The sequence below is a fragment of the Rhipicephalus microplus genome, chromosome 4 (genome assembly GCF_043290135.1).
Source record: "Rhipicephalus microplus isolate Deutch F79 chromosome 4, USDA_Rmic, whole genome shotgun sequence".
Lineage (NCBI taxonomy): Eukaryota > Metazoa > Arthropoda > Arachnida > Ixodida > Ixodidae > Rhipicephalus > Rhipicephalus microplus.
In genome coordinates this window covers 29,998,737-30,022,997 of record NC_134703.1, presented here as the reverse complement: position 1 = coordinate 30,022,997, position 24,261 = coordinate 29,998,737, and the positions used below count along the sequence as shown (strand labels likewise).

At 43.6% G+C, this 24,261-nt stretch overlaps 1 protein-coding gene across 4 annotated transcripts in view; it reads left to right on the top strand.

The window, feature by feature from the left end:
• The window catches only part of LOC119171812 (uncharacterized), a 39,507-nt gene that overhangs the window by 8,051 nt on the left and 7,195 nt on the right, over positions 1-24,261 (top strand). For 3 of the 4 annotated variants that reach the window (XM_037422663.2, XM_075892416.1, XM_075892417.1), the window contains 11 exons: positions 550-579; positions 4,944-5,089; positions 6,258-6,411; positions 7,154-7,279; positions 7,511-7,598; positions 9,189-9,334; positions 12,760-12,840; positions 13,306-13,726; positions 16,673-16,738; positions 16,884-17,216; positions 18,970-19,028. In XM_037422663.2, coding sequence (XP_037278560.2) covers positions 550-579; positions 4,944-5,089; positions 6,258-6,411; positions 7,154-7,279; positions 7,511-7,598; positions 9,189-9,334; positions 12,760-12,840; positions 13,306-13,726; positions 16,673-16,738; positions 16,884-17,216; positions 18,970-19,028 — 1,650 coding nt within the window. The remainder of the gene's footprint in view (positions 1-549; positions 580-4,943; positions 5,090-6,257; positions 6,412-7,153; positions 7,280-7,510; positions 7,599-9,188; positions 9,335-12,759; positions 12,841-13,305; positions 13,727-16,672; positions 16,739-16,883; positions 17,217-18,969; positions 19,029-24,261) is intronic. The other variant, XM_037422662.2, reaches the window with a different exon arrangement.

Genomic DNA, 24,261 nt, shown 5'->3' with positions numbered 1-24,261 from the left:
GTCATTCCTTCATGAGCTGTGTTACCTTGTTTTATCTTCTGCTTCATGTACTGTAAAGCCTTGCTAATAATATTTACCTGCTTGAAACAAGACATAAATACTTACTAAGCAGTAGCGCACGCTTACTGCCAAATACAAGCTTACGTTCCCTGTCACTGCTCCTGACGATGCGTAAATGCAGTGCCATAGCAAACTGTTGTGCAATGTGTTTCAAAAAAAGTGTTTTCCTTCTGTATATCAATGCATAGGAAAGCCACAGCTTCCTAGCACTGCGCAGTGTCAGTACTAAAGAGCATCTTGTTCTAGGATCCTTGTCATCTCTTTTACATTATGAAATTTATTATTTTTGTGTCTAATATGGCTATGCTGTCAAATGAAAATACCCTGAAATGTGAAACTTTTTCAAATTTGCTTTCTTATGAGGTGCTAGGAGTTTCACAAGTTGTGTGTAAATTAAAGTCATGGTTTTGTCAACGGTGAAGGGTGTATTTTATAGAAGTTGTGAAAACATTTTTCTTGCGCTGATCATGCTTTTTTGTTTATTTACAGCACAACACAGCCAACACCTCATCTTGATGGGTAAGCCTCATGTTCTATTAATTAGTCTGGATAATAATTCACTAATTGAAGTTCGAGGATTACGGTTTTGTAGTAAAAGACATTTGCCGTGATGCATTTTCCTCTAGCTTTTCTTTTATTAGGTGTAGCACCGGACAAATATGAGTACAAGTGAGAGAGAGAGAAACATTAGGATGCAAACAGTACCCTTTTTTCTGGCCAAGGAATTTTTAGATCTCCCGACCTCTTGGAACAAGCTCCATGTCGTGATTACAATATCATTCTGTCACTGTATTTGCAGGTACATTTATTGGGCTCTAGTAGCGGCAGCTGGGCATAATGATGTTCTGCATTGCTCTGTAAATGTAAATGCTGTCATCTGATGTGTCAGAGGCTGGTTATTAATGCCGTCAAAGTAAAAGTAAATTGTAACTATATTTAAACTCAAGTCCGTTGTAGTGCTCACTGAATGCCAAAGTTTAATTTTTGCAGGAAACTTTTCTCCGAAAATCATTTGGCTGTTGTGAGATATTTGGTGCCTCAACCAGTTGCTGAAAACGGTACAGCAGTAGCATTTCCAAGAAATTATTGCGAGGCCGTGTTCTGTCATAAATTTCATATGTAAATACGCTTTGCTTCAGTGTAGCTTGATGACATCATGATGGTCTTCTTTAGATTCAGTTTGCTAAATTATGTGAATGTATGACTATGTTTAAAGCTTCATGTCTACTCACCGTGTTCGTTGCCATTGACATGCTTCACTTATCTGGCCTTGTAGTGCTCTATCACCAGCGATGAGTCTGTAGCCCTGAAAGTGACCAGACATGAAAGTTGAACGTATAAAGAGCACATTTTCATTGCCTTATGGCTTTTCGAATGTTATACTACTATAAAGTTTTGGTTGTTACTAGCATAGGTTAGTAAAAGTACTCACTCAGACTCACACTCAACAAAATTTTCCTCAACCGGACTAGTCTCTCTAAACTTTTTCTCTGCCAGGCTCACTTGTACTGAAACTCACCAACATATTGCCCGGCCCGACTCTCTTGGACTTACCCCCGTATTCTAGAATGTTCCTTCACTCAACGCTTCACCTTCACTTGAGAAAGCCGATGGGAGCACCTTCTATAGGCACAGCAAGTCACTGCATACCACCGATAATCTGCTGCGACTTTTGAGTAGCACAGTGTCATTTACAGCCAAGCGGTGGCGCTGTGCTCAACTCTGTCGAGTGAAAAGTGAAAGTCGAATCGAGGAGCGTTTGTGAATGCGGGGGTAAGACTCACGGCTTCAACCGAGTGTGAGTGAGCCTGAGAGAGTCGAATCATAAGCCTGCTGTCGTCAAATGAGCTTTTTCCATTCATGGTGTAAAGGCTCTTAAACACAAACATCGCACACAATCTGTGCTCTATGATACGTCTTTTTGATCTTGTACCTTCAAATACAAGTTGTCAGCGATTGCAATCTAGTGGAGGTGTTTTTATGAAATATGCAACTTGCATGAGATATCTCTGTCGAAAATGTCTGCCACCTACCCCCTAACTCAAGCCTCTGATATGTAAGCATTGAGGTGGCAGCAAGCATATCGAGCCAGTGTTCGGGGCCTTTCTTCTTTTTTTTCTTTTTTGCGTGTGTTTTCTTTTTTGGTTTTTGTTTGTGCCAGATCCAGATTTTCCGTTAGATTGCCTGTTACAAAGAGCAGGGCAACAACGATCATCATAATCATCATAATCACTAAAATGTTGAAGTATGTGTGAATAGTGTTGTGTATATACTTAAGACTATATATGCAGTAATACCTTGTTAACTACAGTTAGTGTTTATATACAGTAATACCTTGTGTACATACAGTAATACCTTGTGTATATACTGTAATACTTCATTAACTTCAAGTCGTAAGAACCAGAGAAAATTTCTAGATAAATGGATTTTGTAGATAAGCAAAGTTGTGCTAATCACAGGAAAAAATGAGTGCTTGAAAAAAATGAGTGCTTTTCAGAAAAATTACTACTGCTTACTGGCTCTTCAGCAGCAGTTTTTAATCTTTCTTCTCGTGTAGTTATAAAAGAGAAAGAAATAGCATACAAGAAACTTTAACTGGCTGGGTTTTGTCGCACTGCCATTTATATTTAGCAGAGAAAAACTGCTTAATGTTTGTCTGCTTTGCGGTCATATTCGGGCCTAGGAAGGCGTCCTCCAGCTGCTTGGGTCAGTCAATCTTCCCCACCGTTGCACTTGACCTTATTTCAAAGCAAGAGCAGCCACTTTCTGGATTTGGGTCATAATTCGCGGCACACAGATTACAGCTCGTGTGCCCCATTTGCAAGGCCAGAGCATCTGCCTTCTCTATCATAATTGCTATGGTGACAGGAAGGTTGGTCGCTCTGGCATTTCGCAGTTGTACCATCAACTTCGCTTCAACATTCGGTGACTTCGACCCTCAAACCTGCTTCTGCTGGCTGGAGAAGCTCTGCTGAAATCCATTCACCACTTTTTGCTTGTTCTTCAGCACTGTCAAAAAGCGTAGACAGAGGGATGCTGAATTCCTGCACGGTGCTCGATTTTGTTCAGCCTCCTTTCTCCACTTCCCTTATTAGGGCAACTTTTTTTCTAGTGTTAGCAACTTGCAATGCTTTGATGCCATGCTTGCTGCACTCACACTAAGTTGCTGTTCCTCACAGTCAGGGAAAAATTTTCACCACTCGGTTTGTGCAGATGAACGAAATCATACCTCAGGGAAAATCACAAGCACTGCACTCACAGTCAGCAAAAAATTCATACAGAGTGGTTTGTGCAGATGAAAGGAAATCACACCTCAGGGAAAATTATGTGCACTGCATAAAGCGAACGAGACAAACTACGCCAAGAGTGAGCAGAGGGCCTCCCTGCTCAGCGTATGTGTCACGTGACGTGCCACAGGGTAGCTTGACACAGTTGATATGTCGCTGGGCTGAGACTTTTCGCATTTCGCGTTTGTGTGAAGCATCAATGTAGTGGCAGAAGTGGCTAAATAAGAAAAAAAGAAATCGATGGACTTTGGGTGTAGCAGCATTGCGCCAATCTTGTGAAATGGTCTGGTGGCAAAGTTTTCGTTCCACTCCCAGTCAATATTTTGAGTTATCCGCAATCCGACCCGAAAATCGGTCAAAGCACCCATGTTTCAAGGGCGTCCGACAGCTTCCGACTACGTATAATGCTAATGGAAGAGCTTGGATGACAATGTCAATCTTTCAAAACTGGCTATGGGAGGAGGACGCAAGATTTATTAGGCAAGGCAGGAAAGTTGTCTTTATCGTATGTCATTGCCCTCGCCATTGTTAGGTTCAAGGACTGAAGTGCATCAGTCCTTAGTTCTTGCCAGCCAATGTAATGGCAGTGATCCAGCGAGTGGATCAAGGGGTTATTCAGAATGTGAAAGTTCACGGCCACATACATCTGCTCCACCAAATCCTGCTTTGTACAGACAATGACAAGTGCTACAATGTAGATTTGTTGGCAGCTATTCACACCTTGGCCCTAGCCTGGAAGCAAGTACAGGCGACAACAATACAAAGATGTTTCCACCATGTGGGCTTTCAAGCACAATAACAGGTGCCGCATGAAAAGGAAACTCCTGCTGGCGCTGATGCAGTATTCAATCAAGCCGTGGCCACTGCCTCTTTCACGCGAGAGAACTATAAGACCACTGACGAAAATTTTCAAACCTGTTGTGAAGAAAGCCCTTAAGGAACTGATCGCTGAAGTTCAAGGTGATGAGCAATCTTTGTCCGGCGATGAATATGATTACATTATTGCCATAGCAGTTTTTCCACCAGACAGTTCAGTTAAAGTGGCTGTTGAACTTTTGCAGCACTACTTTGAGCATGAGGGTTGTCGAGAATTTCTGTCCATCTTCTCTGGCATGGGTACTTTGTGAAGAAGCAGCTAAACCATGCCGAGCAAACCACACTTCGCTCCTTTTTTTCTCCTACTCATTCTAATAAGTAAGCTAGGGTTGGTACTAATTGAATAAAGTTTTTGTTTCATGGAATATGTGTACTTTGCTGAAATGAAACTTCTGGTAAATGAAACAGTTTTGTAGATCCTTTTCGAGTTCTGTTTAAAAGGAGTCCATTTATATGAGATATGGGATAGGTTTTCTTTCAGAAAGTTAGGTTTTCGAACAATTTGAGCACACTACTCCCCGCCCCGCTTCTACTATTTTCCCTCTTTCGGCCCCTGCTGATAAAAATTGCATCACTGCGGCGCGCCGGCTGAGATGATTTTGAGACCACTTGGCTTGTGGTACAATGGCGTTGAATATGGCCATCTGACACGTGGTTTATCAAGAATGCCGATCTCGTCATACCTTGTACAGCTCTTGACGCATGTCTTGTAACCTGCAGGGTGCACGTGGTGTTTGGTCACGTGATCAAGGGTGAGGATGTGGTGCAGGCCATCGAGTCGCAGCCTGTGGACAACAACAGCTGCCCATTGCAGCCAGTGATCATTGCCAACTGCGGCGAGCTTGTGCTAAAACGCAAGCACAAGGGTGTGTTGTACTGAGTTCCTTTATATCATTGGCTGCTTGTTATTGCTAGTGTCGGCGTATGTTAATTTGGTTAGTGCATTTATTAATATGAATACATCAGCTTGCTCAAATTTTGTTACTGCTCTGAACTAACCACTTTGTTGAAGCTTATGCATTGCGGTGGTCTAGTGATTATGGTGCTCAACTGATGACTCGCAGGTCGCGGTATCGAATACTGGCTGCAGCGCCCGCATTTTCGACGAAGATGAAAATGTTTGAAGCCTGTGTACCTAGACTTAGGTGCATGCTGAATAAACCCAGGTTGTGAAACTTCTGGAGTGCTCCTCTACAGCGTCTCTCTTGATCATATTGTGGTTTTGGAGCACTGAACCCCATCAACTACAAAAAAAAATCTTATGTGTTGAAGCTTTCCATGCATGCTGTGTTTATGAGAAATCCAGGTATCTAATTGGTGAAATTACAGTATACATGGAAATAAACTGGAAGTGTTATTTGGAAAAATACTTAGTTGCTTGATTATTTCCACATATACTGGTAGAAATTGTGCACTCAGTACACTGTAATAACATTGCACAATATAAACAAGATGAATATTTCCTGCTTTCACAAGGACACTAAAGAAAGGAATAAGTTGGACTACATTTTTAGAAAGTTATGCTTCTACAGCACCAGAAAAACTGAATTGTGCTACCACTTGCAGGCGAGGTTGCATTTAGACTGTCTTTCAGCATTGTTTACAACAGACCTGGAATAAGTCATCATGTTGAATGACTAACGCATAAAAACACAGCCAAGAAACAGATGAAGACAACGCATGAGCACATGTGCTGTCTACATCTGTGTTTTGCGTTCATATTTTTATGCAATACTCAAAGACATACATCTTTGCAAACGTGCCAAATTTGCCACATTTGTCACCATTTCATGTTACGTACTGTTTGCATAGCATTGCCTGTCAGGAATGTAGCTGCGGGTTTTTCACATAATCATAACATACATATATAACTTTCAGACCCATTTTGGACATAAAGTAAGTACACTTGTGCTGTGATTATGCAAGTTGTCGGGCACAGTATCGTGTGTCACCGTACCAAAGTGTTGGAAAGCCACGACAGTGCCCCGAAGAGGCTTAAACACATACAGACTGTTGCTGTTGTCATCTCCACAGACAAGAAACACAAGCGGTCGGCATCCAATGCACCCAGTACTGGAGCAGAAGAAGGCTCTTCTGGGGAGAAAGCCTCAGAACACAAACACCGCAAGCACCACAAGCACCACTCCAAAAAGTCGCGTAAGAACAAGTCACGCAAGCGAGACGAAAGGTTGGTCATCACTGCTTTCATTTGTGCATATGCTGTATGGTGAATTCTTCTCTGTGTGAGACAGTTGCCATTCAGTCTACATATCTTGCACGGCAGACCAGTCTGTTTAGTGTTGTTATTAATAAGAAGAGTTTAAGGGGGTCCATCACTTTTGTCATGTTAGTGAAAAGTAGTGCAGCAAGAATGAGGCTTCTATATTCACTATTGTAGCTGGTTGGAGCAGAACACTTACACTTCGTGTGACACACAATGCTCACCTCACAACATTTGAACAATCAGAACACAACAAACAAATAAGTTATTTCTCGATGTTATTAAATTATGGTTTACTGTATTTTAAGACTGGTGCAAACCTATACTGTATGTAATAGTATTACAGGGAACTAACAACAATGGTTTTATACTGTATTTACTCAATTTTAATGCGAGGCGTGACTTCCAGGAAGAAAAGATAAGACAAAAATGAAGGAATTGCATGCATCATTGCACATTTTAGATAACTTGAATTTAGGCATTTGATTATAGCCTGAGGGCTGACTTAAGGTAGTAAAAATGTGGAAGTAAGCACGGATTACATTCGAGCAAATACTTCTCTTGGAGAATGCTGCTGCCAAAGCAAATGTGTTCAAAGGTGTAGGCTTTGTTAAAGACTCTTCTTTGTTTTATAGTGCTGTTTCCTCTTTTAGCTGCCCTACTAGTTTCCCCCACACATCTCTCTTTCTCTTTTTTTTTTTTATGGCAGTGCGGAGAAGCATATAGACAAGGTGGACGACAGTGCTGAGCAGTCCTTCGTGAATCCTGAAGAAATACCGGAGGTGCCCGCAAACAACTTCTTGATGCGACGTGTGCCCAATGAGCCCAACTTTGTGTGAGTGCCATTGTCCCCTGGTACTGGAGGTTGCCTTGCACGCCATGTCTAATCATTCCCTGCTGCAAATGTATCAAACTGAACTAGCCGAGCAGGCTAAAAAACAATTGTATATTAGAGTGTATAGAATTTTTTCTAAGTTTACATTATACACCTTGCAAAGTAATGGTAAGGCAGCTCCTGCTTGATGGGTAATAGTGTTGCTGAGACAATTAGTTTTTGTCCTCGCAGGTCACAAGGCAGAAGACTGGGAGGCTTCTACAGCCGCCGTCCTCAAATCTCACGTTCGGGACGCAAGATTAAAGGTCGTGGCTTCATGGTAAGTAAAGCCCGTGTTCCCTATGGAATAGTGCCTCTTTGTGTGTGTTGATTGCTACTGCTATGCAGCAGCAGTGCACCAGCTAGCCAGTCAATTGCTTCCGCTGTTGAGGAGAATACTACACATATTAATAAGATTTTGGTCTGTAGCTACTTTGGCCATGTTTCAGTGAGATTCGATGCCAATATTGCTCATGCACCTAGCTTAGGGCACGCATTAAAATGATGGTCACTGTCAACTTGAAGTGTGTTTTGTGACACTCTGTGTGAAAGGGAGCTATTGGTACTATCCCCCCTTCACTTAGACTGTGATCCAATGCACAGTGTATTGCAGCCAAGGCAATCAAGGGCAAACAATCGAAACACTAGTGAAACCCCAACATGGCAAGCACGTTTTTCTTCTTTAGTTTTGTGTTGCTTCAAACTGCCTTCGTGAGATGCATTACCAATTTGATCAGCAAGCTGCCATTCTGAAGATTGCACTGCGTTTCTGTTTGCTTTTGTTTCGTCTGTGTTGTTTCGTGTGGTCTTTGTCGAAATACAAAAATATGTTGTGGTTGTTCTGTGATAAAATTGAATTACGAATTACGAACTTTCGTTGGAGAATGCGTAGCTGTAACTGAAATTTCCTACACTGTGCTTGATCTTCTTCCATTCTTTTGGACATACTGCATAGAGAATGTGGCCACCATGAACAAAGGTGCCATAATTCAGGTGGAGCCTTGCTGTCATGTGACTTTTTAGACCGAGGGTCTTTTCATTTTTGTGGTGTGCAATTGCGATGTTGCATTTCATTGACCAAATAAAGAGCAAGTGGTTTGGTTTGGCAAACATGCATAACGTTGGTATCATACAACACTTTTCAATGGTAGAAACATGTGTGCATTTGTTATTTGCTGACCCCAAAACAAACAAGTATTAGGACATAGAAGTACCCCTGAGTATGTGTTTGCAATTTTGTGAGAACTTCCAAAGGCCGTGTCAGTCCCACCTGCTACGCATAGTTGGTCCTTCTTGCTGCGTAATTTGCAAGGAGAGAGCAAACAATTTTTGGCTCTTCGTCACAAAACTGCCAAGTCTCCTGCTGTGTGCTGCATGTTTGATTCATGTCTTGCATGTTCACAGGAGCATTGTGTCCAGAGTGACAGCATTTTCTGACCATATTCAAAAAGTGATGTAAGACCTCTTTAATCCACTGCTTGAACAACATGCGAGCTGGCTCTAAGCAGAGTAATGTGCACACACTAGATGATAGAATGGAATAGCTTGCCTTTTGTTGCCTTATAGTTGGGCAAAGGGTACATATACGAATGACACTAGCAAACATTTATGAATTTTTGAAAATTTAAATTGAGCATTGGAAATCTTCGGGTAGATTGTAATCAAGAGATCCGCACGTATCCCAAAACATTATTCTTGTTTTGTTTTAGATTGAAGAGTGACCTGCTTTTTCAACAATGTCTTTACTTGACCTGACGGTATTCCGTCGAACTCCTGTAGTTTTATGGGGATAGTATTTAGCGCTTTACCATGGTTACTGCATCTGTATGTCATGTTATGCAACAGCTATGTCATCGCTTCTGACTTGCAGCGCTACCGGACGCCATCACCTGAAGGCGGTCGATCCGGCAGTGAGACACCTCCTCACTGGAGGCAGGCTCAAGCGCGGATGCGGCCTTTTCGTGACACCCTTGATGTTGCTCAGGATGGTGAGCAAGAGGCTGGCCAAGAAGAACAGTGAGTGTGCTTGCTATTGTGCATATCTGTCATTGTACTCCTTGGTGTAGCTAACAGGCCCTCCACACGTGCACCGCAGTTGCAATTTCGATTGCTTATTTATTGACTGTCACCATATAAATAGTTTGGGCATCCTTTATGGAGCAACTGAACAACAGTGTTGTGCCCACTGATGGTAGTGTGTTCATTATTATGCACCGGTACTATAATTTCTTCTGGCTTTTCTTTTTTTGATAAATGGCACTGGAGCTGCCATGGCTGGCTCATGTGTTCTTATTGTTTCTGTCTGCAACAGCCAATAAAATACAGTCGAACTTTGCTACAACAAATGCCACTTCAACAAAATATTCGCTAGAACGAAAAATTCACGATTCCCCGTAAGCAGTTTATAGGAGCCAATGCATAAATATTGTTGCCAAAACGAACACTTTTTCTTCGATCGTCCCACTTCAACGAAATTTCACAATGCAATTCCAGGCTCAGATACTTATTGCTATGCAGTAAACCCAATCTTTAACATTTCGATGCTTTTTCAGAGCCTGAAAATGCGTCAACGAAGTCTGAAACACGCATTGGCACCGCCAGAAACCGCTGCTGTTCAGCAAGTATGGGCGCCGCCATTGCTCGATAGCGATGTCAATGAGACTGCCCTGCTCTTGTTTTGCTACTGGCTTGCTTTTGAGCCGCAGATGATCCAAAGCTTAAGCTCAGTTGCTCAGTTCGTGGTTTCCTTCTCGCAGCTGCTGGGTGCAACCGCAGCACGATGCCTTTTCCGATACTTATCATTGTGTTCGCGCTTGGCCAGTGTGGTAACTAATCAGAGCGGCTGTTCGTCCACATTATCAACAAAATCAGCCCCTGTAAATGATGGATGTTAAAATGGATGATAGAATAATGCAAAAGTCGCTGCTCCACAATACCCTGCCTCCATCTTGGCGTTGTTGGACACTTTGATGGCGAACAGCTGCTGGTTTTAACGTGTTAATTCAACTGTTTGGTTCGTGGACGAAAGCGTGCTTTTCACCATGGCCTCGCTATGCATGGGTGAGAATCAGGTCGTGACGCTGCTGGAAAAGAATAGGAAGCAGTGGAAATTTTTTGCATTTTGAGAATAAACGTTCCTTTGTTTTGCTAGCTCAGATCAGCTATATTTTTTTCGATTTCACTACAACGAAATTTTCACTTCAACGAAATTTTTTCCCTCGCCCCGTCAGTTTCGTTGTAGTGGGGTTCGACTGTAGGCGCTTATTTTGCTATACTTCAGCATGTCTCTCTGGTTGGAAAACATGCAGCCTAGGGTTGACTGTTTTCGAAAGCAGCTAATTATTTAACTTAAAGGGACCAACAACTGCCCATAACGTGAAATGAGACGACTTCACGGATGGAAAGATTGGCCCTTATAGTGACTCAAACCAACCTGTTTTTCTCGTTTGAAGTGGATTTTTATTTTTAGTTCTACATTGAGAATCGCAAGAAATGGCCTGTGGCATCTCTGGTGGCAAAAACATGAACTATCATAAATGCCCTGTCACGTGACCATGCGTTAAGGTACACGGTCAACAATTTATTGATTAGTACTGTAATGTTGTTTGATTCTTTATAGCAAAAGATAATACTTTATAAAAGTATACGTATAAGCTTGCATTAGTAGTACGCATTGAAGTGGCGCTGCCTTTGCGTGACATATGTGCAGTTCTGTTTTAGATTACTTGGCTTGGTGACGCGGTACAAATGCTTGGAAGCTCTATAGAGCCACACCGTCTCATTCTAACGGCTTGTTATTTTCAAAAATTGTTGTAAAGGGCAGAATAAACGTGGTTAAGCATAGTTCCGGGAAATCCTGCGAAATAAGAACAACGACAGCGTGCATAAGCCACCAGAAAGGCTACCAGCATCGCTATCAATACTCACCATTGCCGGATGAAAAGCACTACCGTGTTCAGAACCTTTCAGATCGAAAAATACTGCTTATAAAATGACTACGAGCTCTTGGGATTAACTACTGCAGCTGTGATCGCTACGCAGGGTAAGCTTTCTGTCGCGCAGGAAAAAACTAGATCGAAAAAAGTCAGTTGTCAGTCCCTTTAATGGTAACTGCTCAAATGTGAACATTCCGGAGCTGCACATAATAGACTAGCTCTTCACTGTTGTTTTGAAACAGTCAGTCCCATGAATACCGTATTTACTCGATTCTACCGCGCCCTCTATTGTAATGCACACCCGATTTCCACCGCAAAAAAAAAAAAAAACGTAAGACATCGATTGCAACGCGCACCCATTTTTCTCGCTGGCCTGCACGATCACACCACTCGAAAAAACAACTCCTTTCAAGAGCGTCTTTCATTTAAATATGAGGTACGGGCGAAGCTTGTGCCCATCTGACGTGTAACAGAGCATTGCTGTCACTGTAGTTTTACCGTGGACCGATGTCAGCACGCGAACTTGATTCGCCCCCTTCTCCTCGACGGTTGTGGTGCCAGGCATGTCAAAGTAAAGAGGCGTCTGATCGGCATTCCCGATTTGCCCAAGCAGGTGGCCGTTCTTGCGCCGCAAGTTTAGGACGAACCTCTGAAAACTGTGAAGCTTTTCATCATACTCCTCCGCAAAACTTTTCGCAGATGCATGTTCCCCTTCGGAGGGAAAAGCCTTTCCTCTTCATAAAGTTAGTTAGCCAGCACCTGCTCGCTTTAAACTGGCTCCGCATTAAACCTTTTTCTAAGACTAATTACATAGCCCGCTCTTGGAGCAGTTCTGTTGTCACGGGCCGCTGTGCCGCTCGCTGCTCAAGCACATACTCGCCGAGCAGCTCTTCAATTTGCGGAAACCAACCCTGCTGTGGTCCACTGAAGCCTTTGCAGAAGCTTTGCTGTCGACAATCTTCTGCTTTTGTTTCCGCCGGTCCCGCACGCACGTTTTGGGACCTCCGAACGACCGCGATGCGGCCCGATTTCCGTCCGTTTCTGCACACGCGATGACTTTTCTTTTAAAAGCGGCATCATGGTGCACTCGAGTTTTTGGATTCGGCTCTTCCACGCCGTCGATGCTAATGCACTACTAGATGACTAACTCCTCAGCACACGTACGAAGGGCCGCACATGGGAAACACATAAGCAGAAATGGCCGACGCGCCATGCCGACGCACGTAGGGGGCGGCCATTTTGGATTTGCCGATGGCAATAGATTGACCGTAATTTTTTTGTTCGTACTCGATTCTAACGCGCATGCGATTTATGGACTCGCTTAACCAGAAAAAAGGTGCGCGTTAGATTCGAGTAATTACGGTAATATTAATGAATACAAGTAGTGCTCAGTAGATCAGGCTAATATTGCATTGGCATATCTCCACTTAAACATACTCAAACACAACAATATGGTGTACATTCGTCAGGTCTCGAGCCCCTACCTCTGAGCACTTCTTCCTGCAGGTTACCTGAGGAGGGAGAGCTCACCAACCATACGGAACAGGCTGCCAAAGAAAAGGAAAAAGAAAACAGGCCACGACGGAGGTGAGATACACACTATACTTCTTTAAAAATTACTATTTATAACCTTTTATTTCAAATTTAGCAGCTGTCTCGCTGGTTAAGCCATCAGCGTTTCTGTAGTGTGTCATTGGTAGGGCAGCACAGTACAGAAGAGAGAAAAGGCTGACGTTACGCAGTAGTGGAATGGTAGGTAATGTGGTTTGTTCGAAGCATAACTTTAATGTATGTTACTGGAGACTTTTTACATGCGCTCTTTTTGTGACATTATTTTAGTAATAATTTTAACATTACTGTGAAAATTTGCTCTTGAATAGAATTTATAAGTGCTCTTGAAGCACTGTACCGTGAAAAAGCACCAGTTTGTGTGATCGACTACCTTGTGTGATCTTGTAAAGTAGTCCTAAAAGGGTAAAAGAGCCAGAAGTGGGACCATTTTCAAAAAACCCAACACCAGTGCTTTTCCTAAAATATATTTTGTTTTTCCAGTCCGAGCCCCTCAGATAAGCGACGAGAACGACGTGATCGGAATGCTGACCGCAATCATGACAGAAACCTAGACAGAAATCGTGACCGCTTTAGGGACCGCCGAGAAGGGCGTGATCGCGATTCCAATCGGCGGTCGCCGCGCCGAAACGCCACGGACGAAAACCAGCCTCTGCCCGGTGGTGACGAGCCGCCACGGCAGCGACAGCGCAAGTTTGAGGAAGAGCCGCGGTCCAAGAGGAGTTTGAGGGAGGAGCGGTCACCAAGGAGACGGTCGCGTTCACCGAGGGATCGACAGTCACGACAGCGGCCAGACGAAGACAAAAGTGGCGGGAGATCTTCAGGACCGAGGCAGCACGATGTCCTGACGACATCCAACAAAGAGAGGAGCCGAGAAAACCGGGCAAAATCTCCTCAGAGTCGTGTAAGCGTTGCTTTGCTTTTTGCTCTTACTTTTATTAAGGTGCATTTGAGGCATCTCTCGTGGCTCTGTGAAAGTGGCCACTGTAACATACATTCCTTATGAAAGTTTATTAAGGGGGCAGAGTGGTTTTTGGGACCAAAAAATGACAAAAAAATTAATTTTTAAAAATTGTCATATTTGGTTTTCTCTGCAAATTTTCTCATGCCAAGAAGTGGTAATTTTCTTGTAATGTCATTCTAACTGTCCAGATTTTTGGTGCTGTTAACATGCAGAACCTGCAAGAAATTGGGGGGAAGAGCCTTCGAGGCTTCTTTATAATTTACTGGCACCTGTGTTAGAACCTCTGCTACGAAATTATGAGCACCTTTATGAGGATTGCAAAACATGTGCACCATGATTGTTGCTTTTTGAAGAAGCTGTGCATTTTCAGTTTTTTCCATTTTTCTCAAAAAAGTAAATTTACGACTATTCAATTTTGAGGCCTCAATATCTGTGCAGCTAGGGCAGGTACAACAAGAATTTTTTTTGCAGCGGAAACCTGTATGTGTGTAGAATGCAAGTATGGAAGCAGAATTTAGAGCACAAGTCTTTTTAATTAATCACTCATCAAAAATGTAACACAATTCCAACTGCTTTTGAAAATAGATAGTTCATTCTGCTGTAAAATAACCGAGAAAGGCCTAAAAACAAACACTCTTGTAAACTTTCAATCTATAGTCATTAGTCTATGTCGGTATATCTTAAATATCACTTTTAATTAAGCACTTTTTTTTGGTGGCTTTAAACAATAGGAGGTGAACTTAAAAGTTATCTCAGGAACAAGATGAGGTACATGAAAACTAATTAAATATTTGAAATCAGCCGAAAAACTTCATAATCCTGTGCAGTTTGATTAAGATTACTGAAGACATGACCAAAACTATGTCTAAGACCAGTCTGCCCCCTTAAGCTTGGGGCTGCTTAGCTGTTTCATTGTTGTATTGTAGTTACCCATTCCGAGTGTATACATTACCAAAGGCGTTATGAAAGTGGTAATGTGTTCAGAGCTCTGATATGTTAATGCAGCACAAATTCCTGAGCCTTATTCTATGACCTTGAAGGGAATCTTGCCCTCTGCCCAAGGGCATCACAAAGCTCAAAGGGAAACCCACATGGCTGTCTCTTCAAGCTTCATAGCTTTACCTGGTATGGGAGTCCAACCTGTGACCAGAGGCTTTTTTCATTAGAGGAACCCTTGTTTGGAGCATCATGCTTTGCTGTGGCAAAGTTTTTCTTGTTAGTGAGCCTTTAATTTTGCTGTATTTTGCAGAACTTATAGTGTGCAGTGTTATTTCCACACTAGGGGGTTAGGTGTATCTGATTAGCTTGGGTCCTGGTGTTCTGTCTTTGGCCCATCTTAATAATATATAGGTTTGTGGGGGACCTCCTTCATGTGCTCATTGCCTTGTAAATAATAATTAGTCAATTGCATCAGAAATGTCAGAGTTGACTACTAGTAATCCTTTACATGCAGTTGAAAAGCTCGTAATATTGCTTATAAGGCTAGCTGCCTTCTGCTCTTTATTTTTTCCAAGACTCCTGCTACCTTTTTACTTCCAGACTTCTATAGAAGTGTATTCAAAAGCTACTGGATGAATTATTTATGCAGACGTCACTGCTAAGGTTGCCTGACGGAACAAAAGTGGAGAAGTTTCATGACTTATAGATGGGGGCACACTCTTGTGGTGAAAAATAGCCGAATTCAGTGGACATTGTGACACTCAAAATTGAATGGTCTGACAGAGATTGTTACTATGTAAGCATGACAATGCAAGGCATGGAACTGTTGTGGATGGTCAGCATACACTGCTCGGACTGAGAAAGGCACACCAGTTTGAATGTAAGAGCAGCAACAAATGGGATAAGAAGGCGGCAATAGGTGTTGGATCGAAGATTCTGAAAAACCAGCACCTGCCCTTGTTACAGCTGCATTTTCTTGGAAGATAGTATATTTCTCCACTCCAATAGCAGACACATCCTGAACTTTTCATAAAAAGGTCACATGTCACATTAGAGCGTAGGTCACATATATTGCAGCTTGACTTTTTGACAAGTCTTGTTTAGTGCCTTTGTTTTGTTGATGTGTTTGAATATGTGGTGTTGAAATGAAAAGTGGTCTAGGTCTCTGCTGTTGCGCAATACAGAAGAGCATGCTTGCTATATTCGTATGTGTGGCAGCAGACACTGTTCTAGGAACATGCTCTGTTTTGCTTCCTGCTATTGATGTGGCCTCCTGTTTGTGTAAATCAGTGCACTTTTGTTCTGTGGAAATTTTCTTCATGCCCAGACATTTGAAACAGCTTTTAAATTAAAACAGCTATTGAGATCTGTGTATTCACATGTATTCGGACGAGAACCATGAACTTGCACAATAAGCTGTTTTCACATTTTTGCAAATCCATGTTGGCCCTTGTGGGACGTATGGCCATGTTTCCAGCTGAGACAACTTCATCTCTGAAAAACGCACTTGCCATTTACAACTGAGGTAGTGTTGATCACAGCTAGAATAAAGGCCCTTGTGCATGTTGCACTTGGTGTGCATTAAGGGAGGCGCATGAGATAAATTTATCATCATTGTGATCAAAGTTTGGAAGTTGGCTTATACAAAATTCATTTCAATAGTACACAACATGCCCAGAACAAAAGATGCCACAAATTAGAGCTACTGAAGTACAGTAGATCCCATTAAACAAAAGTCTCTAATATGATTGTTTTTTTACTTGAATTTTTTTACTCCTTTTTTCTCTTGATAAACTAAACTACATCTAAACGAAGCCATTCAGGTTTCGTTTAATAGGAGTCTACCGTAAGTGACATTGGCTGGGGAGGAGGAGAGGGGGCTTAGCACAAATAGTTCACTGTTTTGTTTTCGTTAGTTAGAGCCTCACTGTGAGCTTTTGTTTTCAGAAAGACGAGCAACAAAGGTCGCTCCTCTCTCATTCCGCTAAGAGCTCTAGACCTACAAGACCTCACGTAAGACACTTCTAAGGACTTCTTTGTGTGTGTGCTGGGGTTCTGTTCAAATGCTGCATGAATACTCAAAGATATAACGTGAAGGTGAACAAGAAGAGAGACGGTTATCGCAACGAAACCTTTGTCGCTTCTCCTCTTTGTTTAGAAGGTGTCGTCTTCTGTGAAGCAAGCCTCAAAAGGATCAACAGAGACAAACCACCATGCTGAGAAATCAAGTGGCAGTGCAGGCGCGACGGGCCGACAGACGGTGTCTCGGTCAGCTTCTGAAAAGGGAGCAGCTTCTTCCTCGTCAACGCAGCAGGGCTCCACTACGATGTCACGCCCCTCACGCAAGTTTGAAGAGCTCCCGCCGTCATCTTGCGGTCCCACAGAAGATGCAACCGACGAGGCGGCCTCTGCAGCTACTCACTCTAGGCTTCCGCTGGCACAGCTGCTTGACCCAACTGAACCACTTCCGCCAGGCGTAGAACCAGATGAGGTGATGCTCATAGCACTACTGTGTTTTTTAGCTTGTGGTTGATGGTTTTTTTTGCTGCGATTGGCAGCTGGGGTGAGAAAATAGGTCAATTGTATTTTTCCATACATCACGCATCGGTTAGAATAATATAAAAAAAATATTGAGCTGATGTTCATGTAATTTCAAATACGCTGTAACCACTGCAAAGTGGCAACTTTGTACAAGCCAATGTAGGAATACTTGCGTTGTGAAACCTTGTGGGGTCTCGTAATGCGATCGGCGCTCTTGGAACGAACGGATACAGCTGACATTGTCGAAGTAATTCAAAGAACACGTTTATTGAACTACTTTTACATCAACGATATCAGCCGAACCAAATGCATCAGTAGTGATCAACATGCTAGAATACATCTTTATACAATATTCCAATACACTAGACAACATAATAACGAACAAGGTAACGCGAAGGCGGCATCGCTAACGCTCGAGGCGCCACAATGCGCCCACGGAAAACGGCGCGCGGCGCCGTCCTCACAGACCTGCTGCGAGAAGGCGACCGTTCTCGCCTGCCGCCTCATGCCAAAGGGCACCACTCATGTGCCATGTGCTGCCACCCAGACATCCTACAGTACTACCGTCTCGGAAGATGCGTATACCCTCCTGCACACCACGATTTAACAAGACGCAAGGCCGTCCAATGGCACAAACTACAGACTGGCAGCTTCCCACACTCCCTCCTATACAGTAGAATTTTCCCAGAATAGATAGTGCCAAGGTGCAAGCATTGCTCATATCCGGCGACACTCATACATATGGTGTTTGTGTGCACACATTACAACACAGACAACACAAACACCCCAGAGTCGTGGGAGTCCCTCTTACGTGCCTCCGAGCCAGAAGACCAACACTGGCTTATCCAGCGCACAGTAGAGGCTGCGGTATCCCAAGAGATCCCAGCCGACCTCCTCTGAAATAGCGCAACCAGTCTCTGTACTGGCCCCCTCCATTTTTTTAATTATTTTTTCTGGGAAAAATAAAAATATCACCACCACCGCCCAGCCTCGCCGCTGCTGGCCCTACCGCGCTAACCATGATGATAAAGATAAACGCTCGCTAGCACAACCCCACCTACCTACCGCTTCATGGTTGTGAGCCGTAAATACAGTTAATTGCGAAACACTTGTGCACCACGAGGTGCAAACGACTTTACATGGGGTGATAGCAACCCCACAACCACCTCATAAAAAGTAAAAATTTCTGTTTGAGCAAAATTGTTATCAAGGTGACTTTATATATATGTAGTACTTTTGTAAAGAATAGAAGATGTGACCTAGGGGGATTCTAATTAGCATCTGTGATAATCGTTTTGGATACAATGTTGACGTGGGACCTTTCTTGGCAAATGAAGTGAATGGTGTATAGAAAAGTAAATAGATACATAGGTTTGGGTATGGCAATAGTTCAAGGAGATCAAAGTCGCTAAAGTCTGGAAATTTTGGTTGCTTGCTTACTACACATTAAGATTTTCTTCATTTTATATAGAATGCCTGTCTAAGTAATTCTATATAACATACATACATCAGTAACCTGCACTTATATGGCCTGATCTGCATTCTTGAAAATTTATGAGCATCAATTGCAATCAGTTGACTAAACTATACTAACAGTATGTACTGAAAACGAGAATTGGTTTTGAGCCATAAAGTAATAAATTTAGATATTTTGTTTGTAGGGGCAGCAGTCGTGATTTAATATTTTTTTATATGTTTTCCAGATATCATCTGGCCTCAACACTGCCAGTTCCTTGCCCTTGTCACAGGTGAAATGGAGCAGGTGAGCCCTTGCTGCACTCTTTTAACTTGAGAGAAGAGTGAACTTCAGAGAAATGAAGTTTTGAAACTATTATGGTGATGTGTGCATTCATTTGTCTTCTAAGCCAAATTTCTTATTTAGCTATTGAAAACAATAGGTACATAGAAAGCATTACAGCATCTGTACTTTCTTTTAAAATTTAAAGAATGGCTTGTGAGAGTTAGCTTGCCTATAAAAGGCTCGTATTGTATGACCACGGCCGCAGGATGAAAAAGCGCATAGTACGGCCTGCCGCATCGAGCGGTTTTCAACAGGAGAGCGCGTGTCAGCTGTAGTTGCAGTTGCGGCCGCTGCAGCGTGACACGGCGGGGACGGGAGGCACGGGGAAACGGGTGGTGGCGGCTCCCTCAGGGCTGCAGCCGCAGCAAATTAGCTGGTGGTTGTCACGACAGTGACCCACTCAGTTGTTTTAATGCGTGTTTTTTTAATCTCATTTATTGCAGTGATGACATATCGCTGCAATTTTGTTAAAGAGGCTGCAAAAGTATACACTATTAGAAGTGGCATTCAAATTTGTTATGCAGTTTAACCTGCTTATAACGAACCTCCATATAACGAATTCTTCGTTATAACGAAGTTTTTCTATTCCCCGTCATTGCTCCCTAGAAGCACATGTATTTTTGACCTCTATGTAACAAAGTAACAGCGCGAGACAACCTTGATAATACGAATTTTCCCCACGGACAATCTGGGAATTTTGCTCCGCATTTCGGTAAGAGCAAGCACCTCCCGCTGCTGCCCCTCCGACGACGAAGTGCGAAGCGGAGACGGCGCACACGGCACACCAGGCGAGAGCGAGGGCTTGTTCATGCGCACGTGTGAGCTCGAGGTGGGCAGGCGGGCCTGCACCCCACGAGCCGGCGTTGCCATTGTTCTCGCCGCCGTGGGCGCATGCGTGAGTGTTACCCCCCCCCCCCCCCCCCTTTCCAAACCAAAATAAAAAAAGAATACTTTGGCGTGATGGCAGGGCCATGCTTTTCGTTAGCGTCACATATGTGAGGCCGCGCTGCATATAGAAAGCGCTTTATCGAATAGTTTTCTGTGGAATCTGTGTATGTGTTCGTGTCGTTTCGACACTGTGCGTGCGTGCATCGTTTCACTGCGCGCGCATGATGTGGCTCCCGACTACCTTCAGCTTTTGCTTTTTTTTTATTTTGACAGCAACTATATGAACAGACTTGGCTGGTTTCTTGCCGCCGCCGCCGTCATTCACAGTATACGTATCTATCTATATATATATATATATATATAAACTAAAAAAAATCCGCCCGCGCTCGGCGCCCGCCGTGTTACGAATGCGCCGACGCGCGCTTATCTCCTACGCGTACTTTGCACCGCCAATGGGGGGGGGGGGGGGGGGGGTATAAGATGCGCGTGTGCTTATCCTTATCTGGGGAGAATCGCGCGTCTTCGACATTGACCGAAACGATTGCGTTTAGTTGCCGGTGTAAAGAGTAAGAGGTTGATGGTGGCGGTCCCACACTGCTGCCACCAGTTGTAAAGGGCTCGAGGTCGATAGCAGGTACGGCGGGTTTCTTCATGGTAGCTGGCTCCTCGCCGTCGTCCGCATAGCTGATCTTCGCCAGTGAGGAGACGGGTTCATAAGAGAAATAAAACTAAGGTTTATTTACATGATAGTTGAAAGATGGAACTGTACAGAGATTCAGAGAGAATCAACTATGTACAAAGTTTCAGCTCATGATTCAGCTCATGCTGCAGCTTTTATTTACAAAATGTCTTCGGCTTTTATAGCCCGTCGTCTTCTTACATGGAGGACCGAAGAAGTCGGGGACCACTCTTGCCATAAATCAAGTGACGTGATGTCTCAGTGGTCCACCCACTAGAAAGGGTGCAGAAATTGGGCCACTCGTGAGAGGAAGAACGTGGGTGAAAATGTCCAATGGTAATCACGAGTGCAACACACAATGACGCATTCGGCCTACGCCTTGAAGGCACTGCATGGCGAGGAGGTAGTGTTCGGAGTGGGAAAGTTAAGCTCCTCCGGGGAGATGGCTGCTTTCAGCTACAGACTTCCAGAACTCTCTTGAACATGGCAGTCCAAACGCTCAATCCCTGAGAACGGCTTCTTCGATGCGTTCCCACGCTTCCAAGCTGTCAGTGCTTTTGTGGCGATTTTGCGTCAGCGGCAACAGCCAAGTCGATAGGTTGATTCCAAGAGAACCGCCACATTGGCGCCGTCCCACGCTGTTCGAGCCCATTCAACAAAATGCTTGTCACGTGAAGCTTTAGTTGAGACCCGACTGCTACCTGGAACATCTGCAGGACAGCGTCTTGCATACTGGGCGCCGATGGGGTTGAAAGCATCCTAGCAGACTGGCTTACGCACAATGGCGTCTTCCCAGAGGAATTTCCGGGCCAAACGTAACCCCGGGCACACGAAGACCACTTCGCTCGCTGGACAGGCGCCATTTGCGAAAAGGGTACGCTTTTCAAGCACGGCGAAGTAACAGCAGGGGAAAGGTTGTCAGTTCGCTCTCATCCTTTGTATGCGTTGTTTTCGTGCATCATTTGTGCGTGAGCATCGCGCTGCACGTTTCGATCTGCTTGCCGTTCTTATAATTACATTCCAAGTTGTTGCTATCGCATTTATTGCTTCACCCTTGCGGTGAAACTGTGATTTTCTTTATTTCGGACAACCGTGTCATCACCACCAACGGGATGTCGGATTAGGCGCTGATGGAAACTCTCAGAGACCGCGGTGACGACGGATCTTCGGAGGTAGACTCGTCACGTGCTGCCGTCTTGCGCCGCGAGTTCGCAAGCTGGTAGCTTTCGCGATTAGCCAATCAGTTCTGCCAACACGACGGCATGTTGAATGCAATGCAATGAACGCGATAGCAAAAAAATGTAATATAATGCTGGCAGCCGACTCTTTTGGATCCAATATGGCGGAACTCCTTTAAAACGCTGGTGTGAACAAATACAGCCGCTCCAGGCAGAAGTGCTCTTTTCACACAGTCCCTTTTGAAACCGCACTGATACTCGCCGAGATAGCCAGGGCGCCAGCGATCGCGACCGCCCTTAAAATCCAAGTTCATTATTGCTACTCCAGCGATCCCCTCCTCCCAGCGTTGTTTCATGCTTTTTCAAGACGGGCGGTTCACTTTGTGAGCATTCGAGGGCAGTTCTAACACACGGGAGATAGGCCAACTCCTTTGATATCTGCTCCCGTAGCGCTCGCGCGCTTTTATCCGCTCGTGAAAGTTACAATGCGCGGGGGCATGTTATCAATTTGTACTTATTACGGAATATGGTGGCGACGGCAAAAACCCCCCCGAGAGTGTCCACATAATTTCTATTGCAATAATAACAGTTTTTTTACTGTAAAGTAAGTGTTTTGGGTTAGCTCGGCCTTCAGTCCCACTTTTGTTGGATTTGCGCGTTTAATTTTCAAATTTTCGTACCGAACCTGCACGTAACGAAATCTTCTTTATAACGAATTTTCCCGGTAATTTTATCAATTTCGTTATATCCAGGTTTAACTGTATATATACATACTGGCATGGAGTGGCTTATATCTCGAGCAATGAAGCTGACATTAATAGACCTCAACACTAGAAACAAAATCATGAAATTACAGGGATAAACTCAAGATATATATGTATATATATATATATATATATATATACACGTGCCATTCACTTCCCCAGCCTTTTATATATGGCCGGGTCAAGTGAGAACCACATTCTTATGTTTACACATCACAAAACCACGGCTTCTGTAGGGCAGTCAAGTACACAAGCCTTCGTTGGAGCGAGCACAGGTGCCAATTCGTCGACAATACATGGAACAAAGAAACAGTAATAGATGTCAGAATATCGTGATGGAGACTGCCAGAACACAAACGCGTTGCAGTGCTATCGGGATTCACCAGTGCCCATGGAGAGGCCAACGTGAAAAGACCAAATAGATGGTTTTATAGTCGATAGGCACAGAAGTGAAAAGTTGGACGTGCAAGCTGAAAGCAGAACAAAACAACAATAACAAATAATGTGTTAAACAGAGACAAGTATAGCAGAGTGTTCATGCCATTTGTTTCCTACGGCAGCTCGTTCCAAAACGAGCCTCCTCACCTTCTCCTGGTGAGAGGCTCTCAACATGTGTGTCTGCAGCCATCTACGTACTATATGTTTGTTTCAAATACAAAGTCCTGTTGCCCACCAGCTGCTTCTCGGCACCTTTTGGCCTCTGCATGTTTTGCTGAGGTAAGTTTGAGTCTTTGTGCCATCCCGCAAATGACCTCAGACAGCCGAACTTTCTCAATGGAAGGTATACACACGAGGTTTTTACGAAAACAAACATTAGTACCGCACGACATTGCGGGAGAATGCACGACGCCGCAGCGCGACAGCGTTCGGAAATGAAACGAAACTAATCACAGAGGTGGCACGGGCTGAAAGGCAGGCTTTAAATGAAAACTAGAGATAAGCTCGGAATTAGAAAAAAAAATCAAAAACTAGCCAAGAGAAAACTGGAAACTAGAAGGTGGTGTCACGATTTCTAGATGCAACGTTTGCAGCCAGCGGCTGTGGTGGTGTGAACGTGAACATATATGCTTGTCGGGTGTGGATTAGAGCACATTTTTTTTGTGTGTGTGTGAGTGTGTGTTGCCATCTAATATGCAAATAACCGAATGTTCTCTCTGAAAAATATCACTGACGCGGCTGTAAAGCAATTGTAAACTCATTTTATTATGCAAAGAGGTAAAAAAGTTTTAAAAATCCAAGATCAGCCCTAAATTGAGAATAAATAAAATATTTTCTCGCGTTTTGTTCCGATTATGTGTTCACTGTTAAACGTAAAGTTGAATTAGTTGCATTATCATTAGAACGTCGTGACAAAGAAAGACGAAAGCACTCGAAAGAGCAGGAACGAAAGCAGTTGTGTTCACGTTTTTCAGCCTTTCATCGCTCTTTTCGTTTCACAGTTTTCATATTATTCACTTCACAACAGCTTTCTCAGTTGCCAGCATTTAAGTTGGTCACTAAAATTTAAAAGAGGCTTGAGTCCACCTTTATGAGACCACACACATGCTAAGTATCATTTCGTGGCTGTTGCATTTGATACTGTATTGTTTGAATGCTATAGGCGTGTTTTGAGGAAGTCAAAAGTCTATCTCACTTTGTGTGAGATGAGTAGTGGCAACTGCAATTGAGGTTACATATTCCAAATG